A 16,650-nucleotide genomic window follows, 5' to 3' on the forward strand; every position below is an offset into this window, starting at 1 on the left:
TCCTTCCTTCCTTCCTTCCTTCCTTTTTCTTTTCTTTCTTCTTTCTAGGCATTCTTGGAATTACTCATGAACTTTCAGGGACTGGGAGTGGCTACAGAACAGAGGCTCAGGGCACCGTGACAGAGAGTGAGGCTGGGCCTTGCTAGAACCCAGGTGTGGCCCTTCCCATCACTCTCACCAGCTGGAGGGGAGAGGAGGGTGTGTACAGCTCCTGGGTCAGATCCTCCAAGAAAGGGGAGTGCCCTCTCCTCTTCTGGTTTTTCATTAGCTGGAGTGTTGAGGTGATGGTGAGACACAGGGGCCTGGTGGATGGGGGCCGCCCACGAGGGGTGCCTGGAGCCTGGGAGGATGGATCAGCTCTGTCCCCATCAAACTTGGCATCTCGAGCTCCCCTGTCACGTGCGGCAGTGCAAAACTGTATCTTAATCGACTCAGAGTTTCAGGGAAGAGGTCTGGCATGGGTTGAATTGCATAACCCCAAATTTGTATGTGGAAGCTCAAACCCCCGTATCTCAGAGTGTTTGTCTGGAAATGGGGCTGTTGAGGTGTACTTGCTTAAGCCGAGGTCATTAGATGGGCACTAATCTAATAGGACCGGTGTCCTTCTTAGGGGGCATTTGGGCACAGACATGCACACAGGAAGAACGTGCTAGGAAGACAAAGGCAGAGATCAGGGTGATGCTTCCAGAACCAAGGATGCCAGAGATCGCCAGCAAACCCAGCAGCTCAGGGAGAGCTCTGCGGCAGGTTCTCCTGCCCAGTCTCAGAAGGAACCAGCCCCACCCCCGCCACCTAGATCTCTGACTTCCGGACTCCATGGTGACGCGACGATCTATTTCTGTCATTGAAACTACCCAGGTTGTGGCGCTTTGTTGGGGGCAGCATAGGGAAATGAACCCCATCTCTCCAGTACTTTAGGTCACAGAGCGGGCCAGAGAAGCCTTCTAGCTCTAGGGACTGAAAGCGGTGTGGGAGTGGGAGAATCCTTCCTCAGGGCAGGGAAGGCAGCTCCAGCTCTAGGAGGAACTGCCGTGTAGACGCAGCTTATCTCTGCTCACACTGGCCCGAGTCTGGCGCCCCTGTCCCTTTCAGGATCTCCACACACACCCCTCCGCACACCATCACAGAGCACGCGCTGTCACATGGCCGCGGGGACTCCCCCACACCTTGATATCCCCAGTAAGGACAGCACCATCCCCTCGCTCCCTTCAGAACTGACTCTTCCACAGCTGACCACCCTCTCGTTGCCGTTCGTCGGTCTTGATAACGTTTGTGTCTTGATGGGTGACTTTTGCCCAAACCAATGACCCCTGGCTCTATTACAGATGCCACGGTAGTGTGGGAGAGATCATATCTGTAGGCGGTTTATAGCACCCTGGGCCCTAAAAACCCCACAGGCCAGTTGCCGGGAGGGACGAATACAGCCTGCTTATCAGTTATGTGGAAATAAGTTTGCTGAGCAAAGTACTGCGGGCCATTTCCCAAGGCCACGTCCTTCCTCCCTCTCCCAGAGCTCTGCTGGGCTCCCCTAGTGACAGGTTCCATCCACGTTGGGAAGCGGAACGATTTAAAAATCCGTCTGCTCCTGGGGAAAATCAGAAATACAGCTGTAGTAAAACCAGTTCTGGTTTATTCTTTTTCTCCCACTGAACTCACCGTGTTTACCCTTCCGAAACCCCAGTGATTCCCAGATGTGCAGAAGGCTTATTTCCCAAAGAGGATGGAAAGTCACAGGGCTTGGGTTTGAATTAGACTTCGCGGTATCTCCCTGTGGGATCTGCACAAAGGAAACTCTCTGACCCGCAGTGTCCCCATTTACAAAAGGAAAAGGATAATGCCGACCTTCTGGGGGCCGGAGCACTTAAGGATTACAAGGCATATGGCGTGGAAGGCCGCTGATCTGTAGAAGGCAGGCGATGTGAATTTCCACCCCTGTCTACAGTTGTCTGGTGTAATTACACCCAATGTCTGTCTTTATTTCTTTTCTAGAAAGATCCCAGAGGAAAACTAAGAACTCCATCAGTTAATGATAATATTCCTACATATTGTTTATTTTGTGCAAGGATATTAGATCCATCATCTCACAGGCTCTCAGCCGAATGTGTTCTCAAATACAGGGGGATGGTATTTGAGATCAGCTCAGAGTCTGGGGCAGGGGGTGTTCCTGGAATTTGGTGGGAGAGAGAAAGCTCTCGAAATAACAGAGCGGTGACATGCAATGCAGAACAGTCTTGTGCAAATGCCAGTGCCTTTGTCGAGAGATCACTGATTCATGTCATTCAGTTGAATCCCTATGAGAACCTGAAGACACAGGGATTTGTACCCTTGCTGTGCCTACGGGGAAACTGGACTCAGGATCAAGACCAACACCTGTTAAGTGGCAGGAGCGTGATTCAGACTCTAGACGAGGGCTCCTGAAGTGCGAGCCTTTTGCTACAACCGCGTCTCAGGTAAATTTGTTACTGCAACGTTGTCATTTGCTTTGGGTTGTATTGTTCCGTTTTTTTGGTCTAACCACCAGGAGCCCTGGGAGTTCCTCTCTCAACATTTTTGTTGGCAAAGTTTTCCATGAAAGGTTATTTAAAACCTGAAGTTCCCGCTTAGAGCCTTAGAAGCAGTGTATACCAGCACTTGTCCTTGCGGGGACTCAGTTCTGCCATCCTTGCTGCCAAAGCCAGAGAGAGAGAGGGAAGGGGAAAGAGAGAGAGAAAGAGAGACAGGGAGGGAGAGACAAAGAGAAAGAGAAAGGAGAGAGAAAAGGAGATATAGAAAGAAAGAGGGAGAGAAGGGAGGAGAGAGAGAGAGAGGGAGAGAGAGAGGGAAGGAGAGACACAGAGAGACAGAGACAGAGAGAGAGAAGCACCCCCACCCTCACCTCCATTTCAGGCATAAGCATGATACTCACAGGAAGCTCCCTGGGCTGGGGACCCCAGGTCTTCAGCACCGCGTGGCCTCCTACCTACAGGAAATGGTGTTGGAAGATCGGGGCGGCCCGGTCAATATTTGCCAGGTCAGTTCCTGGAACTGGAGGCAATGTGCAGCCATCAGGAAGGGACCTTTTTTATTTGGAAGGATCTGTCCTGCTTGCCCATCCTACAAGCCGAGTGGATGGTGACTCTGGGCCCCACTCCATTGGAGGGTATCGCAGTCCCGGTGACAACGACAGACGTCGCCATGTGGTTGCTGTGGACCCGTCACTGATCTGATCTGGGCGGTGATCTGCCCAGTGTTCTTTCCACATCACCCTAGCGGTAAGACCGGGAGATGCTGACCCAACCTTGACGTGATCACCCTTTCACAACACATGTGAACCGAGCTGCCTTGCGGCTCACCCTGGATGTATACAGTGATGTGTGTCCATCGTTTCTCAGTAAAACTGGACGGAGAAAGAATGTGAGCGAGGCACAGCCAGCCCCACCTCACAGACGGGATGCTGAGGCTCCGGGAGGTTCAGTTACCTGCTCGCGAAGTGGGTGGCGAGGCTCCAGTGTTTTACCGATTCTCTACCATTCCCAGATTTGTATGATATTTTAAATAAATATCACCCAGGTACAGAAAAAGAAAAAGACTGAAGGAAATTAGAACATAGAGCAAAGCTTTCTTGCCTGCTGTTTTGAATCCCCATAAAAAGGACCATTGTCTCTTGTTCACCATGAATCAGCCAAGATCTAGAACAAAACCTGGAACGAATTGAATTATTTCTTATGAGTGAAATTTTGGTGAAAAGTCACCTTGAGGTGACTTTTATTTTCTTCTTTGTAGATTCTGTATTCTTCTAATTTCTCACAAACAACGTGTATCTTACTTATATGAGAAAACAATCAAACATTGTTAGAGGGTGGAGTTATTTCATCATATGCATAAAGCCAAATAAAATATGTCCAGGTTGGCACAGTGGCTCCAATCAGGAGGTGCTTTTCAGACATGAAGGCCCCCCAAGGAGGCTGAGTCTGCTTCTCCAGGTGCCCTTGGACTGTCCGGTGTGTGAGGCAGGAGAAAGCCCCAGGTGGAGAGCTCCAGGTGGGACTCAATCAATGTGGGCTGGAAAGGTGAAGGCCAAGGACATTTGGACCAGGCACTGATGGGGTCTGCTACACCCACCAACACTTGAGACCCTACCCCTGGATCTAGAACAGTGTTGAGAACCTTCTGCATGTTTTGTAAGGACACATTTGCGCTACAAATGAACAAGACCATTGAAATATATGGTCAGAGTTTTTGTTTTTTGTTTTCCCTCATCTAATAGGAACCCAGTTCGCTCTTACTTGCACATAAATCACTTGGCTCTTTGCAGTTACTTATCACATGCTAGGGGAAGAAGAACCAACTCTAGGACCCCCCATTTTGGATTCTATGCTAGACCCTGGCACAAGACGCTCCCCTGAAGGAAGAGCAATAAGGTAGATTGTTCTAGAAAATGTGGAGGAAGTGGTGTCCACAGCATAATCAGGTGGAGGAAGGCCTGGAGATCCCCACCTGTGTGTGTTTCAGGTCCTAGCAGATCCATGGCAAAAGCAGAGAGGGTGCACTGAGGGCCTCATGTCCCATGGAGTAGATGGCATCCAACGGAGAACAGTGAGAGCGTAGTGTCCCTTGTGCTGAAGGATGCTCATGGATACTATTCGGTCCTAATAACCTATATGCTGAAGGGTGAGCATGGAGGATGGTAGGGGGCTGGTGTCCCGCATGCTAAAGGGAGTGGGCAGTTATCCACAGAAGTGCTGTAGGCTGAGCAAAGCCGGCTGCCCAAGTGTCTGGGGGAGCTGAGCCACCTCACAGACCTCAGTGCCCCAATGTGTGGTGCCTGCGAGCGGGAGGCCAGGATAGACTTTATCCTGATAGGCTCATCTTGGTGGTGAGCGGGTGTAATTCCAAGGTGGAGTCCCAGCTTCTACACTCACACGTGCACACACACACACATTCACTCACACACGCTCACTCACACCCCATTCTGTGTATGACCATCCTCCTGGCTCTTCCCATCTCATCCATGTTCATTCTTATCCCACAGGGTCAATAGCAACTTTCTCATAAGGGGTCTGCACAGAGCAGATGCATCCAAAATATTTGGGGGTCTCTGCCTTCCTAGGTAGCCTATCTCCTCTTGGAGCGGGGGAGACACACAGAGGCCCACTGAGGTGTTTGTGGGTGCCCCTCTCTGTGGTAGGACCCTGCCTCTGCCCACCCAGCTTCCTGCCTGGGGCTGCCTGGTGGAGTTATAGGGCTCCTGTTGTGTAGACAAGCGAACAGGCTCTGACTGCCACATGGGCAGGAAGAGAGGCTAGTTAGACAGCTCCGCGCTAAAGAGACTCTCACACCCTGCTCGCGCCCCTCAGAATCGCTTCCCTGCATATATCTATCCTTTTTCAGGACAGAAGGTGCATCTGCCAAGTGTCCCCAGCAGGCCCCCCACCTCTCCTTATCCTGCCCTGTTCCCAGGACAGAAGACCAGCAACAACCTGCCCCACCTCCATTCTCAGCCCACACGTCTCCGACTCAGCTTCTTTTGACTCAATAGTGTGAATTTTATTCCCTTTATTCAGGAGCAGCTGAATTCCAGCTCTGCAGAGCCCAGCCCCATCTCTACTCAGCTATGGGGTTGAAGACCTTGCCCATGAGGATTGCTCGTTGAGTCATCCAATCCTCCACAAACAGGAAGAAGGGTCTGTTGAACTTCACGACAAAGGGAGCTGCAGTATGTGTGTGATAGGGGATGGCGTTGCTGGAGGCCATGTCCATCTTGCCTTCCTCGCTCACCTCCATTGTGGCTGCATGTATCGCCTGGGGGGAAACAGATCTTGGCTCAGCTCTGGGCACAGTGGGGGGAACGCTGGCTCCCATTCCTGGAGAACCACCCGAGGCTCTCAGCAGTTGGATCCAGACGCCTTGGGGAGGGGCTCACACTAACTACTGAGCTCCGTCTCCCCCAGTGCAGGCAGAAAGTTCAAGGAGTTTAGGAGTTCAAATCAGAGGAAGGGGGAATAGAGCTCAGAGGGAAGCTGGGTGGTCTGAAGGCTTAGGAAAAGGTCCCATAGAATCCCTGAGTGTGGACTTCTCAAACACTTTCAAGAAGGATGTGGTAGAGAGAAAACAAGGGAGGGAAGGGGCTGGTGTTTCCTGTCTCCATCCCAGCATGGACCATTTTCTGTTTGTGTGGAAGTGCTTGTGCCAGAACACCGGTGTCTGCCCCTCTGATCTGCAGGAGGCCCTGTCCAGCATTGGTGACCTTGCTCCTGTACTCCTGTACCTTCGCGAGGAGTGTGGCATCCCTTAGCCCCAGACCCCCCACCCCCCACTGCGCTCAATGTGAGCTTGCCCCAGGGATTTTGTGAGGAGGGAGAGCTGTGACTCCAGAAGAGCTGCATCCCAGCGGGGACCTGGCCCTGGAAACTGTATCGGGTGTCCTCTGTGAGTGACAGCTCGCTCCTCCCTCAGTTAGAGAGCAGACACTGTCCCCTCCCCAAGGTCATTGGGAGACTCAGGTGAAAGAACTCTGAAAAACTGCTTTGTAATCTATCAAGTGTTGTACCGTGATGAGGAATTCTGATCCCTAGGCATGTCCTGGGCATGTGTGTTACAGGGCGGTCACCAAGCAGCCAGCTGGTCTGTGACCTTGGTGGAGTAATCAGAGGCAGCCCCCTGTGCCCACAAATACTCCATGGCATCTGGATGTCTTGAAGGCATCTCCATTTGGCAGAGCCAGTCCTGGCTTGCTCATCTACACTCCCCACCCCCGCCCCGTCCCGCTGCTCCTCCATCTTTCCTACCTCGGGCAGTCTCCATTGTGGACCAGGCTCCAGCAATAGAGCTGGCCTCTCTCACGCTTCCTTCCCTGCTCCCCAGTTCTGTCTTCAAAAGTCACGCTGGGTCTCCTCACCACTGCTAACAGTCCTACCAATGCCCGGTCAAGCTGTGTTTACCCCTCCCCTGGGTTATGGGCCACACTTCCTCCACACCGCAGAACATGAATTTATAAAACACATGTCAGTGTATGTCAGCCTTGGGGGTCTTCCATGTCAGTCAGAATAGCCCCCGGGCCCGCGCAGGTCAGAAAACGACCTCGCCGGCCTCCTCTCTCGGTCTCAAAAACGATGCTAGCTGTGTTGGCCTCCTTGGGGTTCCTCAAAGATTTCAAGCCCATGTCCCCCTCAGGATGCCCTTGAACATGGGTCTCCTCGACGTGCTCCCTCGCTCTCTTCTTTCCTTCTTCAGGCCTCTGCATGAAGGCCAACCCAGCCCGACAACTTTCCTAGCCAGCCCACCCCAATCCATCCCACTGTATCCCAGCATGCTGTTCAGTTTCTTCACTTTCCTGCCTTCACAGAATGTGTCCCTGGCTGACATGGGACACATCCATTTGTTGGCACGTTCACTGTCTGACCCTGTCAGGAGAATGGAACATCCATGAGGCTAAGACTTTGGCTTGTTCATGACTACCTGAGAGCCTCCAAAAGGACTTGATGCCATTGCTTATGAATGTCTGAATGACCAAAGAACCCCAAAAGCCAAGGGACTTAAGATTTATAACTACTTTTTTAAAATTGGTTTTTCATTCAGAACTGTTGTGGATAAAACAGAAACTCTATAAGTTGCTTTACTCACCTCAAAAATAGCTGGGAAATTCTCCTCTATGATGCCTGAGAAGTTTGCTGCTGTAGTAAACACATTGCTGATGCCCATCTTGGGAAGCATTTTTTTCAAGTTTATCTTGGAGGAGATCTTGAACTTGGGCATAATTATGTGCACCCATCTGTTAGGATTGAAAACCACAAGGAAGCTGAGCATGTCTTTCTCTCCTAGGTCCAGGGGGAGGCACCTTGCTTTTGCTTTCAGGGATCTTCCAAGGGAGAGTTAAGAAAAGGTGGGGCATGGGTGCTTTCATGGGGAGAGGTTAATGGTGCTGGAGCATGAGATGCAGCCATACATTTCCAGACCAAGCACTTGCCTAAAATACACATTACTATTCAAGCTATGCCCTTCACAGTCTCCCTAACCAAGAGGAGATGAGGGTCTGGCCAGGGGATCCAGCCCTGAGTCCTTCCAACCCTCCAGCTGTAAGCAGGGATTTAATTGGGCAGTGGCCCCAAATATAGTGCAGATCTAGTGCCTAGTGCCCACCCCTTCCCAGCACTTCATGTTTATAAACCAATACATGTGATGCTGAGCTTCTGAATGGATTGTAACCCACTCAGCTGGGTTCCTCTCTTGAGGTGCCCTCTGTCCCAAACATGACATTGTATGAAGTACGGCTGTGGCAAATGATGGAAGACACACTCCGCTGTGGCCCTCAACCACAGCAGACACTGCCCAGACAGTAGCTTGTGCTCCTACGTGGCACAGTGAGAACACTATTTGGAGATTTTTTTTTCCCCTGTCTACACATTTACTGCCTGAAGACTGGAGTCCTTGCCAAGATCAGTGGGCCATTGGGGATCATGCTTTCATTACATCATTTGTCCACATTTGATTGGACCATGGTGGATACCATACTTAAGCTGGATCAATCCAATTCTCCCTTCCAGGAATCTGTCAGTGGAACAGAAATATGTTGGTTTCACTCTGGAGTGGAGCATTTGCTCGAGTGGAAGAGAGCCAAGTCATGTCCACTCAGCTTGAAATATACCTCTTAGGATCATTCCTGATCATCATACCTATTTAGGATCCTTGATTAATACTCTACTTCTGAATCCTCTATTCTATCACCTACTCAATTTTTCCATAGTTGTACTGCAATTTGAATTTATTAGTTGACTTACTGCCTCTCCCACTAGACTGGAAATCCCACAATGGCAAAGACTTGTGTGGTTAGCCACTGTATTCCCAGTCCTGAGCAGTGTCTGGCATGGAATCGACAGTGAGGATATATGTGTTGGGTGAGTAAACCAGCTGGTTTGCTGAGCCAGAGAGGACAAATGACATCAGAGAGATGGAGTTCCCAATGATGTTGCTGTCTCCGTCCAATCCCTAGTGATTCCTGGTTGTGTTTATCCCTTTAGTTGCATCTTTCCAATACATTCTTTTCTTTACCCCCTCGAGTTTGTATGGGGTGGGTTTTTGATACACGAAAGAAGAAGAACCATAATTTAGACAGTTGAAGGGGCATCCAGCTGATAATGGAAGCCAGGTCACAATTTTTCCTGCTTGGCTTATTCCATGTTCCACAAATATGCCAGGAAATAAGCAAATACTTAATTCCCCTGAAATAAGACTTGCACAGAGGAAGCAAGATCCGAGCAAAATTTCAATGTGAATCTAGACTGTCCCTCCAGAGTAGCATACCTCATGCCACTGGATTTCAGAAGTGTAGCTCTTTGAACAACCATCTCTTCTACAGAAGGGTCGGGCTGTCCTACATCTGGGAGCATAAGGACTATGGACATGTTTCCAATGAAAGGCATTTTAACCATTGTAGTAAACAGCTTCTCCGATCTGCTATAAATCATGCGTTCCTTCTTCCACATCATGTCCACCCGCACTGTGGTGCACTTATCCACAAAGAAGTCCTCCTTGTGCATGAAGTTGGTATGAAAAGCCATTTTCCAAATGCCTAGGAGAATCGGGAAGGAAAAAGTCAGAGTGACCTGTTGGAGAAGGCATCGGCACCTCCATGTCCAGGGACCCCAGAGGTGAGGGGCTTGAGAAGGGAGAAGCCCCCTCCCAGTGACACCTGGACCTCAGTGAACAGAATTTTTAAAATTCTAGGTGGATGCAAGGGAAAGAAAGGCAAACGCATGAATTTTGACCATATTCATCATAGGATTTCTTTAAATCTGTATTCCTCAAAAGATAGTTCCCAAAATACTGCCTGCTTCTGGAGCTATAACATCAAGAAAGGATTTCGTTGTGAAATAATTTAGGAAACAATGACCACAACATCCCTTCTTTGAAAATTCCCACCACATTTTAATGGACTAAGAGTTCTGACAGGCAACTGATGAATAAACTGAACTCTGTAACAGCAACTAATCATCCGCTGTATGTCAATTAATTGGATTTAAGTAAGATAATTGAAAAAAAAAGTTCTGAGAAGTCTGATGACAAAGAAATCTGCCTTAAATTGTTTAGCTTGTTCAAGGAGGGAGACTTTTCATCAGAAGAACATACACCTGCTTGCACACGGGCGTACACACACTCCTGCTCGAAATCCTCTTCAGCCATCAAGAGTTACTCCATTTTACTCCAAAATATCTTAAGTTTGGCCAACGATATGACCAAAATGGTTGGGAACAGAAACACTTAGAAATGCTAGATAGATAGCACAAGGAGATAAAAGCAAAAGAAAAGTTTTGAATCTATTGGTCTATGGGACATGGGATAGAATCACAGAAAATACTTTTTTCTGACTGAAATCTTCCAGGAAACCCAAGGGCTAAGGTTACCCAAACAGGAATTCATGGACTTGATAAACCTTACCTTTGAAGAAAACGTAGTTTATAAGAAACAGGAAGGTATGAGGGTTCAAAGAGGTGATGAATCCCTTGGTTCCCTTGTGCATTTTTGCAGCCACAAAGTGGTTGATTTGCTTCTTGGTCTTTCTTACGTCTCTAAAGTCAATCATCTGGGCCTTCACATCATATATCCGCTCTGTGTCCCACAGAAATGGGGTGTTGATCTTCCTGTTGCTATCGATAAAGAGCATGTCCTTGTACTTTAGGTGTCCCTCTCTGTTCAGCTGCTTCAGCATCTGGACGATACTCTGGAAACCATGGTGCATGTCCCACACCCTCATGACTTTGAGGTCAAATCCAAGGCCCTTGAGGAGGTTGGTGAGTGTTGTGGATCTGGTCCCCAGGGAAAGCATGGCCAAGGAGGTGGAGATACTCAGAGGGGAGAAGATGATATTCTTTCTGGGATGCTCCATTAGCAGAGTTTCAAACAGTTTGTGGGCGAAAGCCTTATTGCCTGCTTCTATGTTGTGGTGGACAGGTGACATTTTCCATGATCTTCGTTCAGCTTCACAGCAGGTGCTATTAAGGAGGCCACAGAGGATGAGGACCAGAGAGAGAGCCAGGGGCATTTTCCTGTGGGACATTGCTGCAGAAATCCAGGGAGCTCTAACTGGAAGGAAGAGGTGGGAGGATGAACATGCCATGAAATGCGTTCTTGATGTTAATAGGCTTGAGAAAGGGCCCGTTATTACCTGGGTGCTGGGGTTACTTTTAGTCCTCGATTGGGGGATGCTAACTAAGGCTAATGAGGAAAGGCTAAAGCACTCTGGAACTTTAGACAAATTAAAGATAAATGACCTGATGACAAAGGGATCTAATTCTACTCTCACCTGTGCTGCAGGTGGGTCCTAATGCAAGTAGCTTCCCCAGCCTGGTCCTGGAAAGTCTTGTCACTATGATATTCTATGATTTTGAGCAGTACTCTACACTCTTTCTGTCTCTCTCTTTCTTTTTTTTTTTTTTTTTGTTTGTTTGTTTTTTGTTTTTTTTTAATACAAAGCTCACGACAAAGTCCTGAAAAGTGTGGAAAGGGAAGGACCAGGGAGAAAGATAAAGCAGGGAGTTCAGATTCAGTTGCTACAGAGATCTGGCCAGAAATACACCCAGACAAGACCAGCAAGTGTCATGCAGTAAGGAGTGCTGGGGACTGTGGCAAAGGGAGAGGCAGGTCCAAGCCAGAGGCGGGCAGGTGCCACTCAGTTCCAGCAGTGTTCCCTATGTGGAAGTGGTGGTGTTGGTGCCAGATTTTTTTTTTTTAATGTTTCTGAAGAAGTTGGAAACCTAGATTTTTGCCTGAAAAATTCAGTCCTGTCAAAAGCACTTGCTAACACCATGTAACCCAGATGGAGGCCAGATCTGGCTTCAGGGCTCTCAGGTGTGAATTCTGAAAGAAAGCCTGGGTGGTGCTCAGGTGACTGGGTCATGAGCTGAACAGAGGGCCTGACAAGGTCATCTCGGGCGATCCTGGCCGTCTCCCGTGGGCCCTCTCAGTCCTTACAGCTACTGTCCCGTCCCACCGTTGGGGGGAAAACCTCTCTGTGTCCCCAGATGTGCCCCCCATGACTGACTGGGACCAGAAATCAGTCCTGGAATCTGAAGGGTGCTCTAATGGTGGGATTTCTGGCATCCCAAAGGGAAGGGAAAAGATGTAAACCACGCTCTGAGTTTGTGTTCATTTCAACCTCTTTAGAGCAGGGCCCTGTCTTCCTCCCTGGTTTTCCTACAGTTCCTGACACAGCTCTGGGCACAGGGTCCATTCCTTTGCATGTGTCTGGTGATCCATCACCAAGGTGTCTCTTGTCATGGCTACAGAAATAGCATTTGCTGTGGATGAAGATTTGTGTTCCTCAAAATTCCTATGTTGATGTCCTACTCCCAAATGTGATGATATCTAGAGGGAGGGCCTGTGGGAAGGAATCAGGGTCAGACAAGGTCAATGAGGGTCCCTTTTATATGATCATAGGTTAGTGCCCATGTAAGAAGAGGCACCAGAGCACTGGCTCTTCCCTGCCCCTGACCCTGTGCATGTACCTGCAAAGATGAAGTCACAAGAGGATATTGCCAGAAAACAGTCATCTGCAAACCAGAGAGAGGGCTCTTACCAGAACCCAACCCTGCTGGCACCCCAGCCTCAGTCTTCCAGCTTCCAGAGCTGTGAGAAAATAAAGTCTGTTGTCTAAGCCCCCCAGTCTGTGGTATTTTGTTATGGCAGACCAAGCTGACTAAAATAGCATCTCTCAGTTCTCAGTCTTGCCCCCCACTGACACTTCCAGGTACTTTGCAGTCAAGGTGGGCTCCCCAAAGTATAATTCGTCATTTCTTCTTCCTAAGCTCCCCATGAGCTTCGAGGGGAATCGAGTACAATTTCTTCAGGTGACAGAAGAACCTCTATAAGCCCTGATTCCTTTCAACCAGACTCTTGGCCCTGAGCAGCCTGCCCATGCCCTTATTGTCTCCTCTAGCCCCCCAGCAATGGCTCCTGCCCCCAACTGCCCCACCCCTATCATTCCCCCAGTAGCTCCCCTCCTTCCCGGCCCCTTCCATCCACTTGGTCTGCATGGGGGAAGGGGCAGTAAGGGGTGGAGGGCACTGTGGTTGAGAGGGGCCATGGTGGGGAGGGGGTCTTGGGGTGGGGAAAAGAGCATATGGAGGAGGTTCTAGAAAATACACACACACTTATCACACTGGATTTTTCATCATCTTCCCTAAGGCAAGTACTACCTGAAACATGGCAAAAAGGAGCAATGAAACACACACTCAGGTGGAACCATCTCTGTCTCTCGGAGAAAGGTGACTTACCTTCCAGAGGAGCTGCTGTTGCTGAGAGCTCTTTGTATCTGCCTGTGCCTTATTTATACTGCTGCAGGGGTAGTGATATGGATAAACCTGAGTTAATATTAACGACCAACAGATCATGTTCAAATACTGTCCAAAGCAAACAACAACTGAATCATTTATGTTATTTTTCTTTGCACATCAGTCCCCAATAAGACAATGAGCAAAGTAATGGTTATGGCACCATTTGTGTTACTGGTCATAAATTTGCTCAGGCAAGGTTTTGGCACACGTCCACTTAACCCCTCCCAAGAGCCATGCTTTGGCCTAGGTACTGAGCTAACAAAATGTTCAAAGCCTGCCTCCACCTTGAAGAGAAATCCTGACCCCAAGGAACTCTTGGTTTAGAGAGAGAAACATACATGTAAAAAGATGGTGGGACCCATGTGATTGGTCAGGAAGAGTATACATTCCCAGGAAGGAGCTGTGCTAGGGAAGAGAAGGACCCAGTGAATAACCTGGGACCATCAGGAGAGGGTGGATAACTTTCATCTTGGTCTTAAAAAGATAGGCAGGAATCTACACATCTTCCTGAATGTCTGAAATCTGAAGAGGGAATTATAGATTGTGGGGTGGGATGGAGTTGCCTGGGAATTGCAGGGAGGGTCAAGGCTCTATGTATAGGGTTATTCCAAATCTAGGAGGAATTGACTTCTGCAATGATGGAGAGAAACCACCGACAAATTTCTCCTTAGCAGCAACTAAAAAGCTAGACACAATTGTCAAAAACAACCATTTATGTGCTCCAATACTCTAGTAATATACCATAGGCCTATGAAAAACATAGAAGCATTCATTCATGAAAAGTACTAAACTTTGAGGAGGTGCAGAGTGAGTCTGTGACATTTTTGTCTGGGGCTGCTTCCTCCTGACCCAGCTCTGCTAGTGGGTGGTCAAACCAGAGCAGAGCCAACTCCCCTGATTTGGAGTCTTGCCTATTAAAGTGATGATCTCAGTGGTAAGCAGTGTGTGTGTATGCAGGGGCTGGGTTTTTTTGGGGAGGGGACAGTGGTTTCGATGGTTTGTGGTTGGGTTTGGGGCAATAAATAGGCCAGCAAAGTAACAGGAGGTTAAACAGGGAGGCCCAAGAGGTGTAGTAGGCCTAGGTGTCTGATGAGTCCTCTGCATATCCCAGGCAGAGGGGAGACTCTGCATGTGTACAACAGAGACTGGAGAGGGTACAAGCTACACACATCTCTCTGGTCCATGGAGAAGCAAGAAAGAAGAGTGGAGAGACAAATCTGGGTGGTACTTGAGAACTACCTGAGGTTTGAATGGGCTCATCAGCCCACATACAGATCCATTAGCGGCAAGTGGAAGCTTTATTGGCTCAAGGTGGTTGAACACAGTTTCTGATCAATATGGGGTTGAACAATAAGAAATATAATCACAAGGGTGACCTCTAGGAGGCAGGCTTAGACATAAAATAGTAAAAACAAGAAACTCCAGTGGCCAGAAGTTGCAAGGGAAACATGTTTTATAGATTTAGTCTAGGCAAATTACTACATAAACACAGAAAACCAAAAACGCCCAGGAGGGAAGATTCAGAATCCAGCGTTACTACAACGTGTTTTCTAAAATGTCCAGCACTCAAGAAAAAATCACAAGACATGCGAAGAAACCAGAAAGTGTGACCCCTACTCAGGAGAAAAGAAGTCAATAGAAATTGCCTTTGAGTATCCCCAGATACTGAATTTAGCCACCAAAGACTTCACAGCAGATCAATAATAATAAGATGACAAAAAAAAATCAATTTAAAAATGAGCAAAAGACTCTAACTGGCATTTCACTAAAGAGGACGTATATGAATGGCCAATAAATACATGGAAATGCAAATTAAACCCACAGTGACATAACATTACACACCTGTTAGAAAGTTGTAATAAACAAGACAGAAAATACTAAGTGTTGGCAAGGACATGGAGAAACCGGAATCCTCTTTCTTTGTGGGTTGGAGTGCAGAACACTGAAACCTTTAAAGCATGGATGGACTCTGACGGCATTCTAGTGAGAGAGAGGAGCCACTCACAAGACTGCACTGTTGGATTCTATTTCTAGGAAAGGTCCGGAAAAGATAAATTTTTAGAGAGAAGGCTGATCAGCAGTTGCCAAGGGCTGAGAGAAGTTGCTGGGACAGACTGAAAATGGGCTTGAGGACAGGTTTTGGTATTGGAAGTGTTCTAAAACTGGGTTGGAGTGAGGCTGAATTTACTAAAAAATGGAATTATATGCTGAAAATGGGTGGATTTTATGGCATGCAAATTATTCGCTTGATAAAGCTGTTTAAAAAAAAAAAGATGAGCAGTGGCAGCAAGCTTTGTTGGAAAGATGATGGGCCTGGGGTCATGTGGACCAGTAATGGTGCTGTGTTTTGGGCTCTGTGTGGCACCCCTGATTGGCAGGGTCTCACTTAACCTTCTCATGACAGTCCCGCTGGGATGGTACTATTATTGCTGACTCCATTTTAGAGGTGTGGATCCAGGCTCAGAGAGGTTCAGTAACATAGCCACAGTCACACAGCTAGCAGGGAGCAGAGCTGGGACTCACACCCACATCCATGACACCACAGCTGTGCTCCTAACCCAGAGCTCCCTGACCAGAGATCTCTCTTTGGTAATAGACTCTAAAACAGATGGGCAGTGGACAAACTTTTACAGGTAAGATCTGTTAAAACTTCTTTAAATGCTGTCTCTTGACTTTATAAGTGTGGTATGCTGTATGGTAATTATATTAGTTATCAAGAGTCACAATGTCGGCATCCTATTTTAAGTGCCCTGGTGCAGGGAGAATTTACTTTTTGACAGTTAAGAATAAACAGGCACTGTGGTGTGTCATTTTATTTTATTTTTTTTAAAGATTTTATTTATTTATTTGACAGAGAGAGATCACAAGTGGGCAGAGAGGCAAGCAGAGAGAGAGTGGGGGAAGGATACTCCCCTCTGAGCAGAGAGCACGAGGCGGGCCTCGATTCCAGGACTCTGAGAGCATGACCTGAGCCGAAGGCAGAGGCTTAACCCACTGAGCCACCCAGGCGCCCCATGGTATGTCATTGAAAGCTGTTTTGCGTGGGATCGGTGGGCGGATGGGCAGGGAGCGTGTTGGTACCAGAGATCAGATACACCCCAGGGAACAAAATGGGGGCCTCCATTCGCAGATGGTTCTGAGATGCGTGGGACAGAGGATGCTGGCCACACCATGTGAGAGATGCTTCAGGGGGCAGGGTGGGTGGCAGGGAACATTCTGCCCCAAATGCCTGCATTTTCTTCCCAGCTAAGAGCGGGGACATGGGCTAGAAGGGAACACCTCTTTTTGGAAAGGTTTCCAATCTGAATAACAAGAAACACAATGACATTAGGGTTAGCATTTC

The 16,650-nt window shown here is 48.3% G+C and overlaps 1 protein-coding gene across 1 annotated transcript; it reads right to left on the reverse strand.

Annotated features, from left to right (window-relative positions):
* Nucleotides 1-5,583: 5,583 nt before the first annotated feature.
* LOC111148472 (uteroferrin-associated basic protein 2-like) lies at nt 5,584-11,032 on the reverse strand. Its single transcript, XM_022505037.1, has 4 exons — nt 10,414-11,032; nt 9,280-9,547; nt 7,603-7,750; nt 5,584-5,781 (listed from the first exon to the last, which is right to left on the reverse strand). The coding sequence occupies exons 1-4, from the start codon at nt 11,030-11,032 to the stop codon at nt 5,584-5,586; spliced, it is 1,233 nt and encodes a 410-aa protein (XP_022360745.1).
* Between the last annotated feature and the right edge of the window lie 5,618 nt (nt 11,033-16,650).

The sequence above is a fragment of the Enhydra lutris genome, unplaced genomic scaffold (genome assembly GCF_002288905.1).
Source record: "Enhydra lutris kenyoni isolate GAN:26980312 unplaced genomic scaffold, ASM228890v2 scaffoldscaffold20, whole genome shotgun sequence".
NCBI lineage: Eukaryota > Metazoa > Chordata > Mammalia > Carnivora > Mustelidae > Enhydra > Enhydra lutris.

Bases quoted from the DNA above. Each gene is read 5' to 3' on its own strand.
- LOC111148472 (XM_022505037.1), bottom strand. From the start codon at position 11,032: ATGTCCCACAGGAAAATGCCCCTGGCTCTCTCTCTGGTCCTCATCCTC. The intron at 7,751-9,279 runs GTATGCTACTCT...CAATCCTAACAG, and splicing joins CTGAAATCCAGTGGCATGAG to ATGGGTGCACATAATTATGC. The intron at 5,782-7,602 runs GTGAGTAAAGCA...GTTTCCCCCCAG, and splicing joins ATTTCCCAGCTATTTTTGAG to GCGATACATGCAGCCACAAT.